This window comes from Blastomyces dermatitidis, assembly GCF_000003525.1.
Source record: "Blastomyces dermatitidis ER-3 genomic scaffold supercont1.9, whole genome shotgun sequence".
Classification (NCBI taxonomy): Eukaryota; Fungi; Ascomycota; class Eurotiomycetes; order Onygenales; family Ajellomycetaceae; genus Blastomyces; species Blastomyces dermatitidis.
The window spans coordinates 1560317-1580259 of NW_025544782.1; the positions used below are offsets into that span (position 1 = coordinate 1560317).

The 19943-nt window shown below is 45.9% G+C and overlaps 5 protein-coding genes across 5 annotated transcripts; 3 read left to right on the forward strand and 2 right to left on the reverse strand.

Moving 5' to 3' along the window:
• Window positions 1–921: 921 nt before the first annotated feature.
• BDCG_07628 (uncharacterized protein) lies at window positions 922–1266 on the reverse strand (the record flags this gene model as incomplete). Its single annotated transcript, XM_045423412.1, has 1 exon — window positions 922–1266. The coding sequence occupies one exon, from the start codon at window positions 1264–1266 to the stop codon at window positions 1117–1119; it is 150 nt and encodes a 49-aa protein (XP_045278817.1). The 3' UTR covers window positions 922–1116.
• Window positions 1267–4453: 3187 nt separating this feature from the next.
• On the forward strand, window positions 4454–11052 carry BDCG_07630 (CMGC/RCK/MAK protein kinase). The gene is made up of 4 exons (XM_045423413.1): window positions 4454–6431; window positions 6559–6799; window positions 6909–7643; window positions 7727–11052. The coding sequence occupies exons 2-4, from the start codon at window positions 6635–6637 to the stop codon at window positions 9242–9244; spliced, it is 2418 nt and encodes an 805-aa protein (XP_045278818.1). The 5' UTR covers window positions 4454–6431; window positions 6559–6634; the 3' UTR covers window positions 9245–11052.
• A 282-nt stretch (window positions 11053–11334) lies between these two features.
• BDCG_07631 (3' exoribonuclease) lies at window positions 11335–13458 on the forward strand. The gene is made up of 2 exons (XM_045423414.1): window positions 11335–12235; window positions 12347–13458. The coding sequence occupies exons 1-2, from the start codon at window positions 11648–11650 to the stop codon at window positions 13091–13093; spliced, it is 1335 nt and encodes a 444-aa protein (XP_045278819.1). The 5' UTR covers window positions 11335–11647; the 3' UTR covers window positions 13094–13458.
• BDCG_07632 (uncharacterized protein) lies at window positions 13148–15343 on the reverse strand. The gene is made up of 2 exons (XM_045423415.1): window positions 14226–15343; window positions 13148–14096 (listed from the first exon to the last, which is right to left on the reverse strand). The coding sequence occupies exons 1-2, from the start codon at window positions 14619–14621 to the stop codon at window positions 13695–13697; spliced, it is 798 nt and encodes a 265-aa protein (XP_045278820.1). The 5' UTR covers window positions 14622–15343; the 3' UTR covers window positions 13148–13694.
• Window positions 14864–19563, forward strand: BDCG_07633 (cytochrome c). The gene is made up of 5 exons (XM_045423416.1): window positions 14864–15889; window positions 16600–16631; window positions 16728–16886; window positions 16971–17065; window positions 17205–19563. The coding sequence occupies exons 1-5, from the start codon at window positions 15874–15876 to the stop codon at window positions 17227–17229; spliced, it is 327 nt and encodes a 108-aa protein (XP_045278821.1). The 5' UTR covers window positions 14864–15873; the 3' UTR covers window positions 17230–19563.
• Window positions 19564–19943: the final 380 nt, after the last annotated feature.

Here is a 19943-nt window from a genome sequence, read left to right on the forward strand (position 1 = left end):
ATAACCCGAGAATAACCCTAAAGCAGAAAATAAAATTAGAATACCTTAAAAGCAGAACGTATCATCATGTCCAACTGGCTCACCACCGTTTTTTTGAACACTTTGTGTTCGTAATTGGGATTACGTTTCAGATCTTGATCCCCCAACTCTTTAGATGACCACATGGCTTGGGGTGGATATTCTTGATGGTGTACCACCATGCTCTTCGACTGGGTCTTACTCAACACTGACGAGATGGCCACTATGAATATAAGTACCGGTTCGGCTGACACCAAAATTCCAAAAAAAAAAAAAAAAAAAAAAAAAAAAAAAAAAAAGGAAAAGGAAAAGAAAAAGTGGAAATACTGCAATTTAGTTCACAAAGGAGTATCATGATCTGAAAGTTGCCACCGAAGATGTATGATCCCTAGTCCTACTCATTCAACAGGGGTGTCATCCATCCATCCATGGTAATGCTTGTTCATTTTTGGGTTCGGGAGTTTCCGCCGCGGGCCGCTGATGGCTCTTGCCGCGCGGGAGAGCGGTAAGCGATATTTAGCGAGCGAACGGGCACTTTGCCCAATCCGGAGAGCATTCCCCAAACCCCAGCCGGCACCACTGGACATGGAAAATTGGGCATCGCGCGGATGTCAACGCCTGTAGGCACTTGAAGAGAGGAGAAAGTTCCATGGTAAAATAGGTGAACAGAAAAAAAGTTTGCCCCATTACTATTATACCGTGATAGTTTCGGAGGGAAAGGCTGGGGCCTTTCTCTGTCACCATGGCGATTATCTGAAGCAAACAATAATGAGTGCCGCTTGAGCCAACAGCCTACAGGCAAAACTCCGCCCCTCTTGCGGCCTCCAATTTATTCCCCTGATGGACTGCGGCAATCCTTGTTGAAACAAATAAAATGACGGCGTGCTCCATATGAGGCGCTAGTTCCCAGGTACCAGGCAATCGTATCCTTGCTTCCTGATGGCTCGAAGACCCAGTGTGAGGGGCTGTGTTAATTTGTTCTAGGGGCCTTCGAGAAAAAGCGGAAAGCGGTCGGTCTTACTATTGTGGATTTGGCCCAGGATATGCGCAGTCTTATCATGGGAGTAAGAATACGGAAAAAGAATGGGAAAGAAAAAGTCAGCGGCGGTTGCTCAGTATTAATGCGCGATAATCCACCAAGAGGGGGACAACAGTGATAGAATTCAGCACAAAGAGTCGGACCATCAAGTCCGAGGATGCTCTGAATGGCTTCACGTGCAGTCCATGAGCGTTCCTAACGAGCGCCATTATTATTATCGTCACAAGAGAGCCTGAGAGAGGGCCTTGAAGAATTTTGGGAAGCAGCCTCCTCGAACGGGTCCCAGCCAGCCGGATGAGACAAAGAGCAAGAGCTCTCGATGTTTTGTTTGCTTTTTCTTTGCTCCTCGCCGCGGCTTCCCATCCTATGATTTGATTTTTGAGATTACGGATTCCTTACGTTTCCGAAAGGATTTTTGTCCCCTCCCAAGTGCACTCCACTCGATCGTCCACGCCAGCACCCGTCGATAAAAAATAGTCGAGCTCTCGTGAGAGTCTAAATGTGAATGAACTCCATCAAGTTCTGGGTTTTGGGGAACAGGCTGCTTTTGCAGGCATGGCTTTCCTGTGAACGCTACAGAGTATGATCGTCCTAAATAATTATTAGTATTCGACCACATCCGGCACGGGTCTGTTTGTTCGGGAACAGACCCATGTTTTTTCCCTGCAACAAACTCGAGACTTTAGGGATCGAGAGAAGCGGTTTGCAATGAATGGCCACTCACTCATCCTCATACCGATAAAACGTGTTGCTAGGACTTTGTTACGGGGACGATAGCGAGGTTTTCATAATTATTATTTGAGCGCTCTTGTCCATCCATTATCCCATTCCGTCATTCTGCTTCTGTCTCACATCTCTGATTGCTCAAATATATCAACAGTAGCCGGACTTGTATCGAATCCATGTTACCGTTGGCCAAGCATGGATCCACTTAGTCACATCTAGCAAGGGGGGCGAGCTAATGAAATGGGCTCAGGACCAAGCCCCAAGCAAAACCCGAGCCTGCAAAAATGGAAATGAGACTGGGTCGCAACCCGGTGGCCGCGGCACTAAAAGTTCGGGCTCGTGGCATTTCCGAGAGGAGAGGGGACCCTGTTTTCTTCACGAGCCTTGTGCTAACTGCTCTCAAGGATGCTTCATTGTATTGGCAATAATGTTTGCACTTTTTATGTCTGCAGAGCAGGATGCACGAAGCAGTCGAAATTGAAAACAATGAAAATGAGGGGAGAAAATGCCAAAGTTTATCCCCGCCAACCCGGTGATAGCGTTCTGGATACCACAAAGCATGATAGTCAGGATCACCTTGCATTGCAGTGCAGCAAGGCCACAAGCTGCACAAAGCTGACAAAATGTTATTTTTCGCAGAAGATTAAAACAAGGGTGCAAAACACGCAAAGGTTTGATTGGCTGATTGGATTGTCACTGACCACGCCAGAGAGAAAAAGAAAAAAAATGGTGCTACTCTGTAGTGTGTATTGCATTCAGCAAATGCCTCTATATCATGTGAGAGGACTAAAATATCTGATGGATCTCATATTGTGTCAGTGAGACTACTATCTAGTCATAATCACATTTATTAAATAGAATCAGTATTTATAATGTAATATTTTTTTAAATCAGTTTAAAAAAACTTCAAATATTATTTAAGTATTATCAAAAATCTTTATTTTTTCAACTTTTAAAAAATAGTATTAAAATAAGTTTTATTTTTTAAAAAATACTAATTTTATATCAAATTAAATAAAATAAAATAAATAATTTTTATATTTTTTCAATGATAGATATAATATTAAATAAATTAAAATTTATAACTTATTAATTAGTTTAAATATAATATAAAATTTTAATAAATATATAAAAAAATTTCACTATATAAAAATAAAATCTAAGAAATTTTCTTCAGAAAATTTACTAAAAATATAATTATTAATTTCAACTTTTTACTTTATTTATTATTAATAAAAGCTTCAAAGTAAAAAGTGAATTAAAATTTTAAATAGAAAATAAAATTATAGATTTTTAAAAATTAAATAATTTAAATAATTAATTACAGAATTATAAATATAACTAATTTTTTTCTGCTTTTTCTGATGAAAATTGATGTGTTTTTCTTTTTTCTTTTGTCAATTCAAAAGCTCTAGGCAATGACTCTTAGACTGGTGGTGTGTTTACTTTATTAACACGGAGTTCGCCAAGCTACTAAGAAAATTACCAGACTGAAACACAAATCACATCAGCCGTTTACAAGCCCACACTGCGACGCGAAGGCGCGTATTATTATTATAATTTTTATGATGTGGCTTGAGTTATTTCATGATTATTTTTTATTTTTTATCAATCATGACAGAGGAAAGCAGTGCAGTGCAAGTTCAGGCAACAAGGCTGTTTCCTACTCATGTTTTTCTCGGGGTGTGTTGGCTCTTATTATGTGTGCAGCCCAGATACATGTATGTACTCCGTACATACATGTATAGTACCGTACTGTACTGAGATGATACGATGGCAGGTTGAAGGTGGTACGCCCTTGAAAAACGAACGCGTGGAGCCGTTTTTTTTTGCAAGGTTACTCGCATCGAGCAAAAGAGGATCGCAGGGCAGGCACACAAGCCTCGAACGGAATAATGGAGAATTGAGGTACGGTACGGAGTACATACATTGAGATACATGGCGCGCATTAGCCCTTGATGATATATCTATCACCTTCCAAGGCCTCTTCTTTTGAGGGTGGGGGGGGTGGTTGACTGATCGCGATCTTTTTTCTTTTTCGGCAAGCTGCTCGTGCTGTCGAGTCCAAACGGATTTATATATGTCTCTTCCCCTCTCCCCTGCAGCTTGTGTGCCCCTTTGAAGAATCAATGAATGAATAAAATTAAAAAAAGAGCTGCTACGAACAATCCGCTTGGCGGGTTGTAAAAAAAAAATACGGATTACATTGGCAATCGAATACGGGTACATACCGTGTACCCAAGAGGTGCCCTGGCTGGGACCACAACACGCGTTTTCTTACGGAAAGTTACCGTCCGGCCAGCGAATCAGTGAACAAGGACGACAAGGACAAGACAATTATTATTATTATTATTAATTAAGTTCATAACGCAGACGTGCCTGAAAAAGTTCTCCAGCTTCGATTCAGGCTCAAAACTTCGTCAGTCAACTCTCTCTCTCTCTCTTGTCTTTTCCTCACCTTCATTATTCTCTTCACGCTCCACGCCTCAAGCGGCATGGTTCGAGTTTGTGTCATCTGGTTGCGTGGGGTAAGGTGAACCACGGTTGATACAAAAGAGTTGATACAAAAGAGGTAACTTTCAGGCACGAGCTTCCAATTTTGCCAAACTCAATCATAATAATAATAATAAACAATAACAATAAACAACAACAACAACAACAACCAAAAAAAAGACACCATGTATCAGATCCAGCTCTGACAGGTGAAACTTGTGTGTTGTGCGCACCACCCACCCTGCATCAAAACCTGATTTTTCTTCCTTTTTTCTTCTTTTCTTCCTCGTGGTTAAGAGCTAAGTCATCTAGGTAGGGCAGGGGAAGGGGATTGGCATGGGTTAGTTAAACGAAATGCGACAGAACAGTCTCGCCTGGGACCTTGTGTTCCTGGGAGGTTCTTTGGGCCAGGAAGCCAAAAACATCCCTCCCTCCCATTACGGATTACTTGAAGATCGAACGGGGGGATTTGGCTCAGGAAAACGGGCAGGCCCTATGCTGGACCAACGCCTCCCCTGCAAATCATCAGAAATAATAAAATTGGCCCTGTCAGATAATCGACAAGGTCGCGCTGACAGGCCGCTGATAATAGATAATAAATAGGTTAATATCCGGAGAAACCAACATAGCAATGGAAAGAATAATAAAATATGCATCGTGTGCAGTAACTGGTAATACCAATACTAGCCATGCTCTGTAATGTCCATCTGGCTGGCGTCCATTGTTCTTTTGTCTGGGAAAAAAAAAGCGAAAACATTTCAACAGTGCATTTGGCACGGATGATACGCATTGACAACGCCAACACCAGCCTGCGACGAACATGTCGCTCTTTGGACGACGCGCTGTCCCGTACGGTCCGTACCTTGAATTATATTATTATTATTATTATTAACTTTGAATGATCGCGTATCAGCTTAGCGGGCGAGCAGGGTACCTAGGGACTCGAAAAAAAAAAAAAAACAAGCCTAGTAACAAGCCTCAGTACGCGGTTGGTTTACTGGGGCCGCCTCTCGGTGGGAGCTCTTGTAACTCGTTGTAACTTGCCGGAGTTAGTCCTTGTTGGAGCCTTGTTGGAGACAAGGGCATCGATAGTCTGATCTCCACCACCGGACCGGCAGCCCCCGTCGTTGGGAGCGAGCTTGTCACGTTTCCAGGGGCTGGTGTTGTCGCAGAGCAGCGAGAAATAATAATCCATAATCCCCAGCAGCAGCAGCAGCAGCAGCAAGACCAGACTGACTTCCCAAGCCCAAGAAGAACAGCCAGAGAAGCTAGAGAGGAACCCGCTAGAGGAAGCCAGTGGCCGCTCCTTTCATTTAGCGGCTTGCCCATTCCAGCGGATCCGCTCCCGTCGCTCTGGTCAGAGAGAGAGAGAGAGAGAGAGGAGAAGAAGAAGACGAAGAAGACGAAGGAGAAGAAGCAGCAGCATGGTGTGGTGTGGTGGTGTGGTTTGTCTTCCTCCCTTTCGTGCCCAACCACTGGCCGACCTCATTATTTCACCCCATCCCATCTCACCTCATCATTTCATCTCTTCCTCCTCCCTCTCCTTGACTCTTCTTCCCTCTCCACCTCTCTCTGTTCCTCTCTCTTCCACTCTCTCTCTCTCTCTCCCTCCCCCAATCCACCCCTTTCAGTCCTCCTGCATTCTCTCCCGCGTCTCTTCCTCCTCCTCACTGTTCCTCTTCTGCGTTCTTGATTCTCTCTTTTCATCTATCTACCCGTAATAAACCCCCCTCCCCACCTGCCTCATCCCTACATACCTTAGGTTCCTGCAGCCATCCTACCGTCTACCCTACCCTCGCGTTCCGGTTGGGAGAACATGGTCTCATCTTGCCTCTCCTACCCGTCCTCTCCCCAATCATCACAGTCACTCGTTTACCCCCTCCGTCGTTGAAAGAGGAAAAAAAGAAAAGTTACCGTTTGCTTGGCCTGTGGGATCAAGGATCTGTGTATCCGCCTCAGCTTCCACTTTATACCGCACTGCAATCACCCTCAAGAATGCTTACATCGTACCCTTTCCATTATTAATTTATTTTTATCATTATTAATCGCTCTCAACAACCCGCCGCACATACACATACATACGTTGCATTTTACAAACAGCTTTGAAAAGGGAGGGTGCTGTTGCGTCTGGGTTTCAGGGAGCGTGCCTTTGAAGGTATGGTTTTATCGGTCGTCGCCCGCCCCCTCCTTTTCCTAGCTGGACGTGTTTTAACTCCAGCTTTACTACTTCATGGGCTCTATATACTAATCTTACTTGCCCCTCGTCGCGTATGGAGGAACAGGGTTCGCCAATTTGAAAAAAACCTATCTATCCATAATATATCTGCGGGCAGAAAACCAAACATATACACACACAAAATGACAGTTACCTATGATCAATCGTACCGGAACTCCAATATGGGAACCGCTACGCTCGAAGAAAAGTTTGAGGTGATGAAGGAGATTGGGGATGGAAGCTTTGGGAGCGTCGTGCTCGCTAGAACGCGGACGGCTGGGTCCCACGTCGCGAGGAGGGGGACAATGGTGAGCGATATCCACCTTTCGTTTTTTCTGCATAACTTAGTTGATAATTCTACCTGCACCCCGGGAAAATTGAATCGATCTGACTTAGTTTGTTTTACTACAATGGTAGATCGCGATCAAGACGATGAAGAAGACCTTCGAATCCTTTTCGTCATGTCTAGAGTTGCGAGAAGTCATCTTCCTACGAACCCTTCCACATCACCCCCATCTCGTCCCTGCTCTCGACATTTTCCTCGATCCCATGAGCAAGAAATTACATATATGCATGGAGTATATGGATGGGAATCTTTATCAATTGATGAAGGCCCGGGAGCAGAAATGTCTCGATTCAAAGACCGTGAAGAGCATATTATTCCAAATTCTGTCCGGATTGGATCATATCCACGCGCATAACTTCTTTCATCGAGATATCAAGCCCGAGAACATATTGGTTTCGAGTACTGGTTCTGGTGACTCATCTGCGTTCAGCCGATTTACTCCTCCGTCAACACCATCGACTTTCACTGTGAAAATTGCTGATTTCGGACTCGCCCGCGAAACTCATTCGTCAGTCCCGTACACGACGTATGTTTCGACGCGATGGTATCGTGCGCCAGAAGTCCTGTTGCGGGCAGGTGAATACTCTGCCCCAGTGGATATGTGGGCTGTTGGAGCAATGGCAGTGGAAATCGCTACTTTGAAACCTCTCTTCCCCGGTCGGAATGAAGTCGATCAAGTTTGGCGTGTTTGTGAGATCATGGGGAGCCCCGGTAACTGGTATAGTAAGTCAGGGAATAAGGTTGGTGGCGGGGAATGGAGAGAGGGCGCCAGACTAGCTCAAAAATTGGGTTTTTCATTCCCAAAGGTAATGCAGAAAACCATATCTACTTGAATCAATGAATTGTTTTGATTATTTGGGAGTCTCAGATTTACTAATTGCACGTTTAGATGGCACCCCATTCCATGGAGAGCATTCTCCAGCCTCCACACTGGCCAATCGCGTTTAGCAATTTTGTGACTTGGTGCCTGATGTGGGATCCCAAGAGCCGACCAACATCATCTCAGGCTTTGAACCACGAGTACTTCGTTGACGCAATTGACCCACTTCGCCCAAAATCCTCCCGCCTGCTTGGCCGGAAACAATCTGACCGGAGCTTCAAGTCAGGTGCACGGGATGCCAACGATTCTCCTGCTCTGTCGGCGAAAGCGTCCTGGTTCCGAAGATCGTTGATTGGACGGGACAGCCCTGCACCTGTGCTTGAGGAGGACGAAGGCCATAGAGTCCCAGTGGTGCCCCATAATGCTGCTCCGGACGTGCAGGCCACTAAACCTAAGCCGGCTGCAAGCAAACGTGCTACGTGGACAAATGGCGCACCCATGCCAATTCTTCCATCCATTCGTCCAGTATCCCCCTTATCTAATGCTGTTACCGCACAGGCTAACTCCAGGATATCCCACGCCAACGATGGAGCTACTGCAAATCATGTCGACAACAGCAAAAATTCCAACAAGAAGATTGGTCGACAGCTGTCTGTGAACTCGAACGGTAACCATTACTCAGATATCCATCGGCAAGAAGCAGAGAGAGCACTTAACGGCGGGGGCTTACCAACCCCCGCGAGTGCTACGAAAGAAAGTTTCTTTTCTCACCTTCGAAAACGCGCGCGCAGACTATCTGGCCGGAACCAAGGAACGTCGAATAACAACAATAACAACCACCCCGACGATGTCGAGGCCAATGCTGGATGCGTGCCCTGGTCAAATCGATCCTCGATGGCCCTAGATTCGGTGAATCTTGCGGACCAAAAGCCTGGTGCTGATTTCGCGGAGTTGGATAAGGCCCTACAAAATGTGCGATATAGCCTGGATATTTCATCACCCAGCCTGCCCACCCACCTTGCCTCACCGACCACTTCTACCAATAATACCCCATCAAACCGACAGTCGATGCCACAAGGACAGTATGTACGTACTGCGGAGAATTATACGTCTAACCCAACTTCAGGTCCGATTTCCAGCCGGACACGGCGAGCGCTTCAACTCTCTACCCACCCGGTTAATCGATATGAGACACCCGAGGAGGAAGACGAACTACTTCACGAGGTTCTCCATTCCACCACCAAGGCTGCCAGACACCTTGGTCAGCGATCAGTAACCATGGACGATATGACCCGCGATGAGATCTTCCAGAAGGGAAATTACCAATCGATCCGTGCAATCAATCCTAGCAGCCCTGTATCGAATCCGTACCCGACCCCTTCGCCCTCTGCCAAGTGTGATGGAGCGTTCTTCAGACCGGAAACGCTGACGCCGTCGAAGCCACTGAGAATGAACAAGCCAGATATCAACACCAACAAGCACAACGATTCGACACGCCAATGGCCCACCCCTCCGTACGATGAACACCAGTGGGCTGAATCTGCCGCAGAAAGTATCTTTGCCGCCACAGGATCTACTTTCCGGTAAATTTCTCTCACCGACGAATGTTTCGTTTTTCTTTCCTTCATCTGGATGATAAATGGCTTTAATTATTTTTTAAAATTTTTTCTGCTATTGCGGCTACGCTCTCGGCTTCTCTCCCAAACACCACAAGGTTCCATTCATTTCTTCGCCATTCCTCCTTCTCTGCGGGTTAAAATTTCTGCTATAAATTTCTTCGCCTCTCCTTTGCTTTAGCCTTATACTGTGATTCCGGTTTGGCGTCAGGCCAAGGGCCTTATCATATATTTCCTTTTAATTTTCCCTTTTTCTACCAGGCGACGCCAGCCACTCCTCTCAACATTATTACCAGCAGCATTTGCTCTCTATTGCTCTTATTGCAACTTGATATCACTTTGGCGGATTAAGGCTTTTTTTTACTCATCTTTCCTTTCTTACTGGACTGGGACTCAACTGATTTGCACTACCATTTCTTTTGCTTACTCAAACGGCCATGAGTTTTGCTGGGTTTCTTAAATTTATTATCATTTACTGTGCTTTCCCTTTTCTTACTTCATACCCCCCCGGCCATATTTTTATTAGAGACTTTTACCCTGGCCTTGTTGTTTTTGACTTCGCATTTATTATTATTTATTCTTTTTATACGTCATTTACATTTTGTTTTTACGTACCCTAGTACTTGTTCTAATACCCACAACCACAAATACTCTTCTTGCTTCGATATCTTTTCTTTTCTTTTCTTTCCCTTTTTAACTCTTCTTTCCCTCCTTTCCTCTTTATACGCGCTTCATATATTCACATATATAACCCACCCGACCGCGCAAGACGCGATGTCTCCTATGTTTTTTTTTCTCTCTTTCGTTGTTCCTCTCATTCCTTAAATCTCCGTTTTGGCGTGGCCCCTGTTTGCTTATTTTTGAGCTAGGTCATCTCGTATCACTCCAGATGCGTACCCTCTCCCCAACCTCGCCTACGAGCCAATAGCTCGTACTAGCACAGTCCTCTTTCCTAACTCTCTTTTGTTTTATCTAGTTTCTTTTACCTGTTTCTTCTATACTTTCGCTTCCCTCTTACATGTACAATCATTCTATAGTTTTAACTTTGTTTTAGCATCGCCGCCTCTGCCACATTTTATATGGATGCTATGTTTTTTCCACCTATTTCATTTTATTTTATTGTTTCAATTTTATAGAACGCCTCTTAATCCTAACCTATCATACCTAACCTCACTCAAACCCTGTTTCTTCCTACTTTTCATTTGGTTGACCTTCCATTAGTCCATCTCCTTATTGACCTGCCTCTCGTATACTCAACCTACCCAAACCCAACCACCGTCTAACCTGATTTTCACTTTTCACGCTTCTCATGATCGTTATGTCTCTGTTAACCACTCTTCATCCTCCAGAGTTATCGACCTTACAGCCCCTGGTCACAGCCCCTGGTCAATAACAAGGTATGAAAGGAAAGGGAGAACGCATACGAACATGAAATAAATTGGGAGTTGATTAGTGTTGAAGGGTTTGAGTTGAAGTTAGGTTAGGTTAGAGGGATTCAGAAATGGCTCGAGTTCTCCTGTTTCATCTCTTCCCTTTCTTTCCGTGTGTTTCGCGTTCCCGTTTCTCTCCTTTTCTTTCTTTTCTCCTCTCCCTTTTTTTTTTGCCCCACACGGTGTTTCCGACTTTTTCAATTTTCATTTGCGCTTTTTTTCCCCTTCTTCCCTCCCCCCGGGGGGCCACTCTGTACAGTACACTCCAGCAAACCTATAGAATTTCATATAAACAGTTCGAATACGCAAGAAATAAATGTCTTAAATATCAAATATACATTTCTCCATATTTCTGCTCACTTAATTGGTTATAGAAGTGTCGTGGGGGTACGTTTAATTATCATTTACAGTAGTCACATCCTCCCCTGTTGATCACGGTGTAAAATTGTTAAATATGGAAATAGTTCCTTGAGCTCAAATCACTTGCTAGATTTTCAGATGTACAACTTATAATTATTTTGCCTAGGGAATCGTGGTTCAAGTATCGAGATCGGAACAATATATTTTCCGCTACCAGAGAGCTTTCTTCCAACTCCAAATCTGAAGCTTCGCAATATCAAACTCAATTCGACGAAAATCTACAGCCCAGCTATTTTATTGACCTTGGGGCTATTACTTTGATATACACATTAAACAGCTCTAATATCAAGAACAAGACCCATTCAACTGTATGACTATATGAGAAAAATAACCACATTTTTATAGTTTCATTAGAAATTATTTTAAATATCTCCGTCCCGCGCGCAGGGGACAAAGTTTCCGCCCACAGACTGAAAAAACACACACCCATCCACCCGCAGCGCATAGCGCAAAGCGCAAGGCGCGCAGTTTCCTCATAACCGCCGCACACACACATACTCACACACTTACACACACACACACGCATGACGACAATGGCAACCGCCACCGCCACCAGCACCTACTCCTCCTCCACCGCGCAGATCCCCTCCCTCTCCCCCGCCGAGCTCTCCTACCTGCACACCTCCCTCTCGTACCCGCGCAACCCCGTCCGCACGGATGGGCGCTCCGCAACGCAGTTCCGCCCGCTGACGGCCGAGACGGATATTTTGCCGGGCGCCAATGGGAGTGCGCGGATCGGGTTTGCGGACGGGACGCAGGCGATTGTGGGGGTGAAGGCGGAGGTGGAGAGGACGGTTGTTGGGGGGGTTTTGGATCGGGAGGGGGGCGATGTGGTGGGGGAGGGGGAAGGAGAGGGCAAAGCGGGCGGAAAGAGCAGGGGGCGGGGCGGGGAGAGTTCGTGGGTGGAGATGTCGATTGAGATTCCTGGGTTGAGGGATGATGATGCGCTGCCTGTTTTTTTGGCGGAGATGATGAGGGAGGCGTTGATGGTTTCTGGGTCTGGGGAGGGTGATGGGGATGCGGATGGCTCTGGGGGTGGTGAAGGGATGCCGCAAGGGTTGAAGGGGCGGTTGGTTATTAATGGCGGGTGGCATTGGAGGATTTATATTGATGTGAGGATTTTGCTTTACTGCTCTCCTTTTTTTTTTTTTTTTTTCCCACGTCCTTGTCCTGTGGTGGTGTTCCATCCAATATAGTTTATTTATATGCTAACGTCTACATAGATTCTCCTCCTCTCCCCGCCGCTCTCGTATCCCCTCCCCCTCCTCTCCCTAACAACCCATCTCGCCCTCCTATCCACAAAGCTACCCCGCCTCATCTCCAAGGACGAAGAGGACCCCATGTTCGATGACGACTGGGCTGCCGCGGAGTACCTATACCCGCGACGCCCGTCGCAGCCGCAGAAGCAACAGCAGCACAGAAAAGCAGCATCAGCATCAGCAACAAATACATCGACATCGGCAACACCACACCTCCACCCCTTCCGGCCCCCGGTAACCCTCCTCGTAATCTCCGTCGGCGACAATATAATCTTCGACCCCAGTCGCGAAGAAATTGCCGTCGCGGAAGCCGTGCTAGCCGTCTCCGTCGGGCGCGATACCTCCACCACCACCACCACCACCACCACCGAAAACCAAAACGGACCTCCAACCAGCAACCCACTAAAACTGCTCTCCATCCGCACTATCGACCCGCCCTCCCGCCTCACGAACCCAGGGATCCCGAATTCAGAAAACGCAGCGACGATTGGGTTTGCGGCTGGTGGTGCTGGTCAGAATGAGACGACGAGTACGAGCGTGGCCATGGCGGGGGCAGCGGTTGATACCGGGGAAGATGTGGCTGGTGTTTGGAGGCCGAGGCGGGGCGGGGTGAAGAGGGGAGTTGTTTCGAGGATTGTGGAGATGGTGCTGAAGAAGGGTGGGGTTGGAGAGGAGGTTATGGAGGGATTGGAGGGGGTGGAGGTTGGGTGAATTCTCTTGGTTTCTTGGATGGCTAGTTTACGGGCGTTAAGGGGTGTTCAGACTTCTCCTGTTGTTTTTTTTTTTTTTTTTTTTTTTTTTTTTTTTTTTTATAGATTTTCAATTGGCTGATTCATTTATTGTACTGTACGTACCTCGTTATCGGGTTGATTAAAATAATAGAGGGAGAAATCGGGTGAATCATGTAAATAATTCGATTTGGCTACGTTAGTTATTTTATGTGTATATCCCCGTGCTTGTAGGATAATAGGAACTATAAAGGATTCTATGGAATGGTTAAGTTGGCTTTTGAGATATAGGTATTTATCTAATAATGGGAGTACAGTATAATTAACTATGCAAAATAAGGAGCTTAGAGGTCAGAGATGTCCATCCGACGACAAATCTATTCTATGTATACATGTCCCATTCATTTAAATGTAATACCATGCCACAGTAAGTACGGGTATCGTACGAAGATATATGAAAATCAGATAAATAATATACAGTTCTCCTCCGCAGGGACCAGCAACAAAATATGAGATTTATTCAAGACCCACGTAACAGCCCAGTTAGTCCACCCATCCAACCACAAAACCCAAATTACCTCACCTCACCAAATACCCAGCCACTTCTTAATCGGCCTCCTTCGCTCCCGCACCACCCCATCCTCTTCATTCTCGCCATCAACTCCATCCACGGTAAGCTGCCCATCAGCAGCGGCAGCAGTAGCAACATCTCCCTCCACCACCTCCTCCCCTTCCTCCTTCTTCTCCAACCCATGCGCCTGTCTATACGCCCTCCGCTTCTCCACATCATCAATCTTCTTCTTCCTCTTCTCCGCCGTCTCCAGCGTTTGATGATCTGCATGCATCTTCAAGACCGCCAGCACCTGCGAGATGGTGTCGATGGGATGTGTGAGTAGCTGCGACCAGGGCGGCAGCAGGTGCGCGAAGGGCGAGGTGTGTTTGAAATTTGTGGAGAAGGTGAATGTTGCGAGGGAGAGGAGGACAGACTTTTTTTTTTTTTTTTTTTTTCGCGTTGTGAAAATTTAGCATGAGTGCTTGCTTGTGGAGGTTGTTTTGTGCGGGAATAGATGTGTATGTATGTATGTATGTATGTATGTATGTATGTATGTACTCACCATTGAAATCCAAACATGAATTCCCCGACTCGTCAGAAACTTATGCATCACTGTTCCTTCCGGCGGGAACATGTGCGGATACCGCTTCGTCTTCTTCTCTGCCAGCTCCGCCTCGGAGAGACGGGGTCCCGGATAGTTGCGCGGCTGCTGTGCGCTGCGCGCGTTCATCACTCGTCGTGCTGGGTGGGATGGGGGCCGGAAGCGGTCTGGCTTCTCTAGAACGCGGGCAGCGGAGGGCTTGGTTGATTTTGATGTAGATTTTAGCCGGAGCCCGGATGGGGGTGCTTGTAGTGAGCCTTGCCGAGGGCGCGCATTGCGGGATGCGAAGAACAGGAGGGTTCGTTTTGAGATACCTCTTGGCAGTAGAAAGGGCGGGATCAAAGGTTGGGAGGCCATTGTGTGATGCACGAGATGTACGGAGGGGATTTGGTGGCCGTGGTGGATAGGGTTGTGGTTGTGGTGGTTGTGGTTTTGGTTTTGGTATTATTTTTGCTTTTTTGCTGGGTTGAGGAGGAAGAAGTTGGCGATGAAGATCTCGAATTGGGTTTCGAGGATGTCACGTGGTCCTCCATCCAGGGTAGGTAAGGGTGCGGAGACCAGTCCAACATTATTATTATTGTTGCGGATGTTCCTGCGGACGATAGCTCTCTTTTTTATTTAAGCTCCCAGTGGAGTTGGGGTATGGAGATAGAGAGAGAGATATTACTGAGTAGCTTGGACTGTGGTGATATTGTTTTCTATCAAAAGAGGCTGGAAGAACTACCAACATCAAACGGGGGATTGGCTTTGGCTATATGTCACAACCAATTTCTCGAAGGATGGATATTGCACCTATCAAAACGCCTGCAGCATAACCATGGATAACCTTCGGATGACTAACAGTGATCGGTGCGCGGATGGCAAAGAAAGAATAATAGAGGGTTTCGTAGATATTGATTGATATTGAATTGAAGTGGGCTATCTTTCACTCGATATCTCACAGACAAGATCCCCAAGACCTCACTTTGACTCTGATGAGTATAGTATTTGCTCCCTTAAATGGCGATACTCACTTGGATATCCTTTTGAGCGGCAGTCGACCGTGATCAATCATATCGACTCCGTTCTTTCAAGCAACAACAACTCAACTTGCGATGGAGCAGATAATTTCGCTGATGTCATCTTTTCCCACCATACCCGTCTTGGCACGCCAAGCATATGTCACGTGAAATCCACGTGGTGAGATGACTAAACCTCCGAGATCCCCCGATGACCCGGATAACACGGAAGCTGATTGGCCAATCAGCGCTGCTGACCAATCACAGATCGGGGAAAAGCGATTGGGGATCCTGTTTGCGGTTTAGTGCGTCATCGCCAAGCCTGCGACCAGTTTGCGCCTCAAAATTGGTGGAACTTGTCGAATCTTGCACCCAAAAGGGACGGGGCGGGAAAAAAAAAAAATCTATCTTCAACTCCCGGGTTTCCGTACTTCTTTTTTCCTCTCTGTCTCTCTCTCTTTTTTTTCTCTCTCCTTATACCAACAACCATATCACCCCCAATTGATCAGGACTCCCTCCCTCTCTCTCTCTCTCTCTCTCTCTCTCTCTCTGTACATTATCTCCTTTCGTGTATTATTAGCATAGACCCTGTTCTTTTCACCACATTCACAATGAGCTTCTCTCCAGGTATGTTATTTCCTCGCAAATCCCGCTTGCCTCTGCCCGAGTTTGTCGGTAGCTCCTTCAATGAATTCGGCCTGTTCGACGTCTTCTCCTCCTGCCGCTTCTGGTTGTGGTGGTGACGATATTGCCGGTGGTCTCACTGTCTGGTGGCGTTTGTTGTTCGATCTCTGCATTCTCAAATCTGCCATTTATCCTCATTCATTGTTGCAGTTGTCCTGCGTTACATCCTGAACTCCTCAGACCTAAAACATAAACATAAACATAAACCCACTGAACAGCTTTACCTGCACTCCTTTACAAAGCCCTTAAGAGGCAGAGACACACGTTCTCTACATACTGCAACGGCACACCAGCAAAACAACCCACTTGTGTGCTGGTGGAATGTCTTCCCACGCGCCTTATCCCTCCTTGAATCAGCTCTCCTCTCGCGCAATCACTTCTGTTCTCTCCGTCTTGCACGACTACATCCTTCCTGTGCCCCATAACATCTCCAAGCATATCCGCCAGCAATTTTTCCATCCGCACCCTTCCCCTTCCAGCAGGCGCAGAAAGCAGACCACCAGCAACCATGAGTGTAATGACAGCGGCAGTGTGGATGTCATACGCAATCGAGGAGCAGGAGGCAGAAAACGAAGAACGCGAACGCAGGAGACGGCAAGCAGGGCGTCAGCTGCTGCAGACTGCTAATCAATATCCTTTTTCTTCTTGTTCAGGTGACGCCGCTAAGGGTGCTGGTCTCTTCAAGGTACGTGGATTCATATCCCTTGTAAAAATTTATTCATTCATCTATACATCTATATATCTGTAGAATACGGCTGACATGGAGTGTTATAAACTGTAGACTCGCTGCGCTCAATGCCACACCCTCGAAGAAGGTGGTGCCAACAAGATCGGTCCCAACTTGCACGGACTTTTTGGCCGCAAGAGTGGCCAGGTTGAGGGATACGCCTACACCGATGCCAACAAACAGAAAGGCGTTGTATGGGATGAGAACACTCTGGTATGTATTCGTCCCTAGTTTTGCTTACATCTATATGTATATATTTATGTATGGAACACAACTGACGCGCCTCGTGGCAAATAGTTCGCCTACCTCGAAAACCCCAAGAAGTATATTCCCGGTACCAAGATGGCCTTTGGTGGTCTCAAGAAGGCCAAGGACCGCAACGACCTGATCACGTACGTGTTCCTTTTGTACAACCCTTAGGTGTTTTTTTTTTTTTTTTTTTTTTTTTTTTTTTTGCTAGGGCCCGATGTCTTGTTATATCCGCTTTTATACAAATGCTAATCAAATACTCACTCCCTTTACACAATTTAGCTACATGAAAAACGAGACCAAATAAAGAAATCCATAGCTCTCGCCCTCGATTAATGCCCCTCCCTCTACCTCTTCTCCTCCGCCCTATCCTTACCTAAAAGAATACCTTTTCCCTGACGACCTCCCAAAAACACACCCATTTGTACATTTTATAGAGACCTTTTTTCCTCAATACAGTTAGCGTTTTCCCCGCCAACTCATGAAAAACACCCACCCCTCTCCATCTCATAAACTAGTGCAGCCCAGCCTTGTCCAGTCCAGCCCTTTGAAGCTCAGCTCAAAAGAGAAGTAAAAAATACCCCTCTGTGTTTTTCATGAGACGCAGTTTGATTTTCTAAGTGAAAATTGTGGGAGATTTTGTGGAGGGCCTCTGAAATTTTTTTGTCCCTCTCTCAAGAGGTGACTGGCTGGCTGACTTGGCTGGCTGACTTTCCTTTACTTCAAAAAGACTTGTAATAATACAACAACTGTTTCTCTCTCTCTTTTTTTTTTTTTTTTTTTTTTTTTTTTTTTTTTTTTTTTTTTCTGCTGTTATTTTTCTTCTTAAGGACTGCATAGATTTGTTCTTGCATGTTGGCCCCTTTGGACCTGATAAGATGCTCGTTAAGGCACTTGACTGAACGGAATATCTCCTATCCTTGTTATAAATCTTATTATTAGTCGTCTTAGACAAATGTTTTATGCGGATAGTTTCATTCTCCAGTATCTCTCTTCTCCTGACTGGTCATATTATATGTGTCTGCGTCGGTGGTGGTGGTGCTTGCTTTTCTCTTAGGGTGTGGGTTGAGCCAAATACTCCATCTACGGGTCTTATACACATACATACAGACTGATTTTGATTTTACCATTAAGAAAGGATATAGTTATAATTGGGGGAAATTTTGCTGCGTTTCTTCTACATGACGCTCCAAATCTTCCCGTCTCTCTTCTTTCCGAACCTTCTTTCCTCCTTCTCCCGTCTCCCTCCTTGACCCGCTATGATTCCTAACTTGACTCGACCGACTCGTTTGATTCCGACGCTACGACGCTAGGCTTCACCGAATATGCTGTGAGTTGTGAGTGCCTGTGGATATGCATATTTATTACACCGCACATGTGAGTATTGTGATAAAAGATTGATAGTTAAATGAATCGATGATGTCATATGGCATTGAGTGGCATCGCGCGAGCAGTAAGTATGCTATGCGCGATCATTCATACGCTCACGTTTACGGCGCACGATTGCGCCGGTTATACATCTTTCTTCCTTTGTGTGTGTGGGGGGGATACGGCCATTCTTTGTCATGTTATGCTACAAGTATGTTATGCTATACTACGCCGTGCTGCTGAAAGGAAGAAAGGGGGGACGTTGCTCGTGCCCTCCCTGTGTTTACCTCTGCGAAGCCCATGGTTTTGATCCAGAGGTCTGTAATTGATTGAGGAAATTGGGCGGTTTGATATCAGATCGCAATGTATGTATGCCAAATGGACACAGAAGTTGTGGGAGTTTCGTATAGCCGATACGGCGAAAAGCTTCATGCATGGAGAATATTGTGCACAAGTAGAAGCGCGAATTTCGCTGCGGCAGGATCCGATTGCTTTGTCCTATGCAAGTTCTTACCTTGCTTGCTAAGGGGTTTTCGAATTAGAGTACGAGTTATCAAGATCTGGAAATGATCGAAAAAGTCATAGATGGATAAGGCATCCGTCTTTCCCTTTGTCGATTACCTCCCGGAATGGGGAGGTAGCGATGCCGGTACAAGAGACGGCGGAAAGGGATTTCATCGACTGCACAGCCGTCTTCCCAGGGAGGACTGTTTGCCATTGGAAGCAAAACGTGGAAGCACTGATCTGGTCCCTGTCATACTTTAATGTAAGTGATTGCGCTGTGTACGTACTCTCATGACTTCCACAAAGCAGGAAGCTTGCCTGGACATTCAAGAATAGGACAATATCCAGAGTCGGACATGCAACCCAATTTTGATATTGAGTTGGAATAGAGGGCTTGCTACATGCCACCTAAAACGAGTCGCGGGCTTGAAGTTGGTTCTGGGAAGAATACCATGAGATATATGCAGTTTCACGAACCGCAAAGGGAAACTCGACTAGATCTCGATGTCTATCCACTATAGATTTGATGCAGCACAAGATCTACAGCCCAGATACCACAAAATAGAGAGGGCGGTTGCAAAAGCCGATGAACTAGTTGGATTTGATTGAGATATCGGGGGCAAGATGGAACGTTTTATTACAGCATTGGCCATGCGCCGCGATTCCATGGCCTTTACATTTCGAACGTCACGCGTCCCGAAAGCGAGTTGCTTGGCTACAGGCGGACTTTTATTGACACATAAATATATGTATATATATATATATGTATATCCGCGGAAGCTTTAAGTTGATTTGTTGACGCATTCCAGCTTTTGTTTCACAAACCTTCGGTTCTCCAAGGTCGGGTTTTACGAATGGAAGAATTTTATTGAGAGAGCGTCAGTGGATCGATTCCATGGTGGTGATGCTGTGGGTACACTGGATTCAGGGAATAAGGGGGATGGATCCTTTATCGTGAAGCATTTCATGCCTCTCTATCAACCAACGCAACAAGATCTTTTTTGACGTAAGTGGTTCCAGTTATACAGAGTTTATTTACGCCAGGTGTCCCTGAATTAATCCAGATTGTTCGGCACAAGTGGTGATGTGGGTTTTCCTTCCTCGAGTTCTCTTCCTCCTTTTGAACATTACAGCGAAGATGGATGTGGT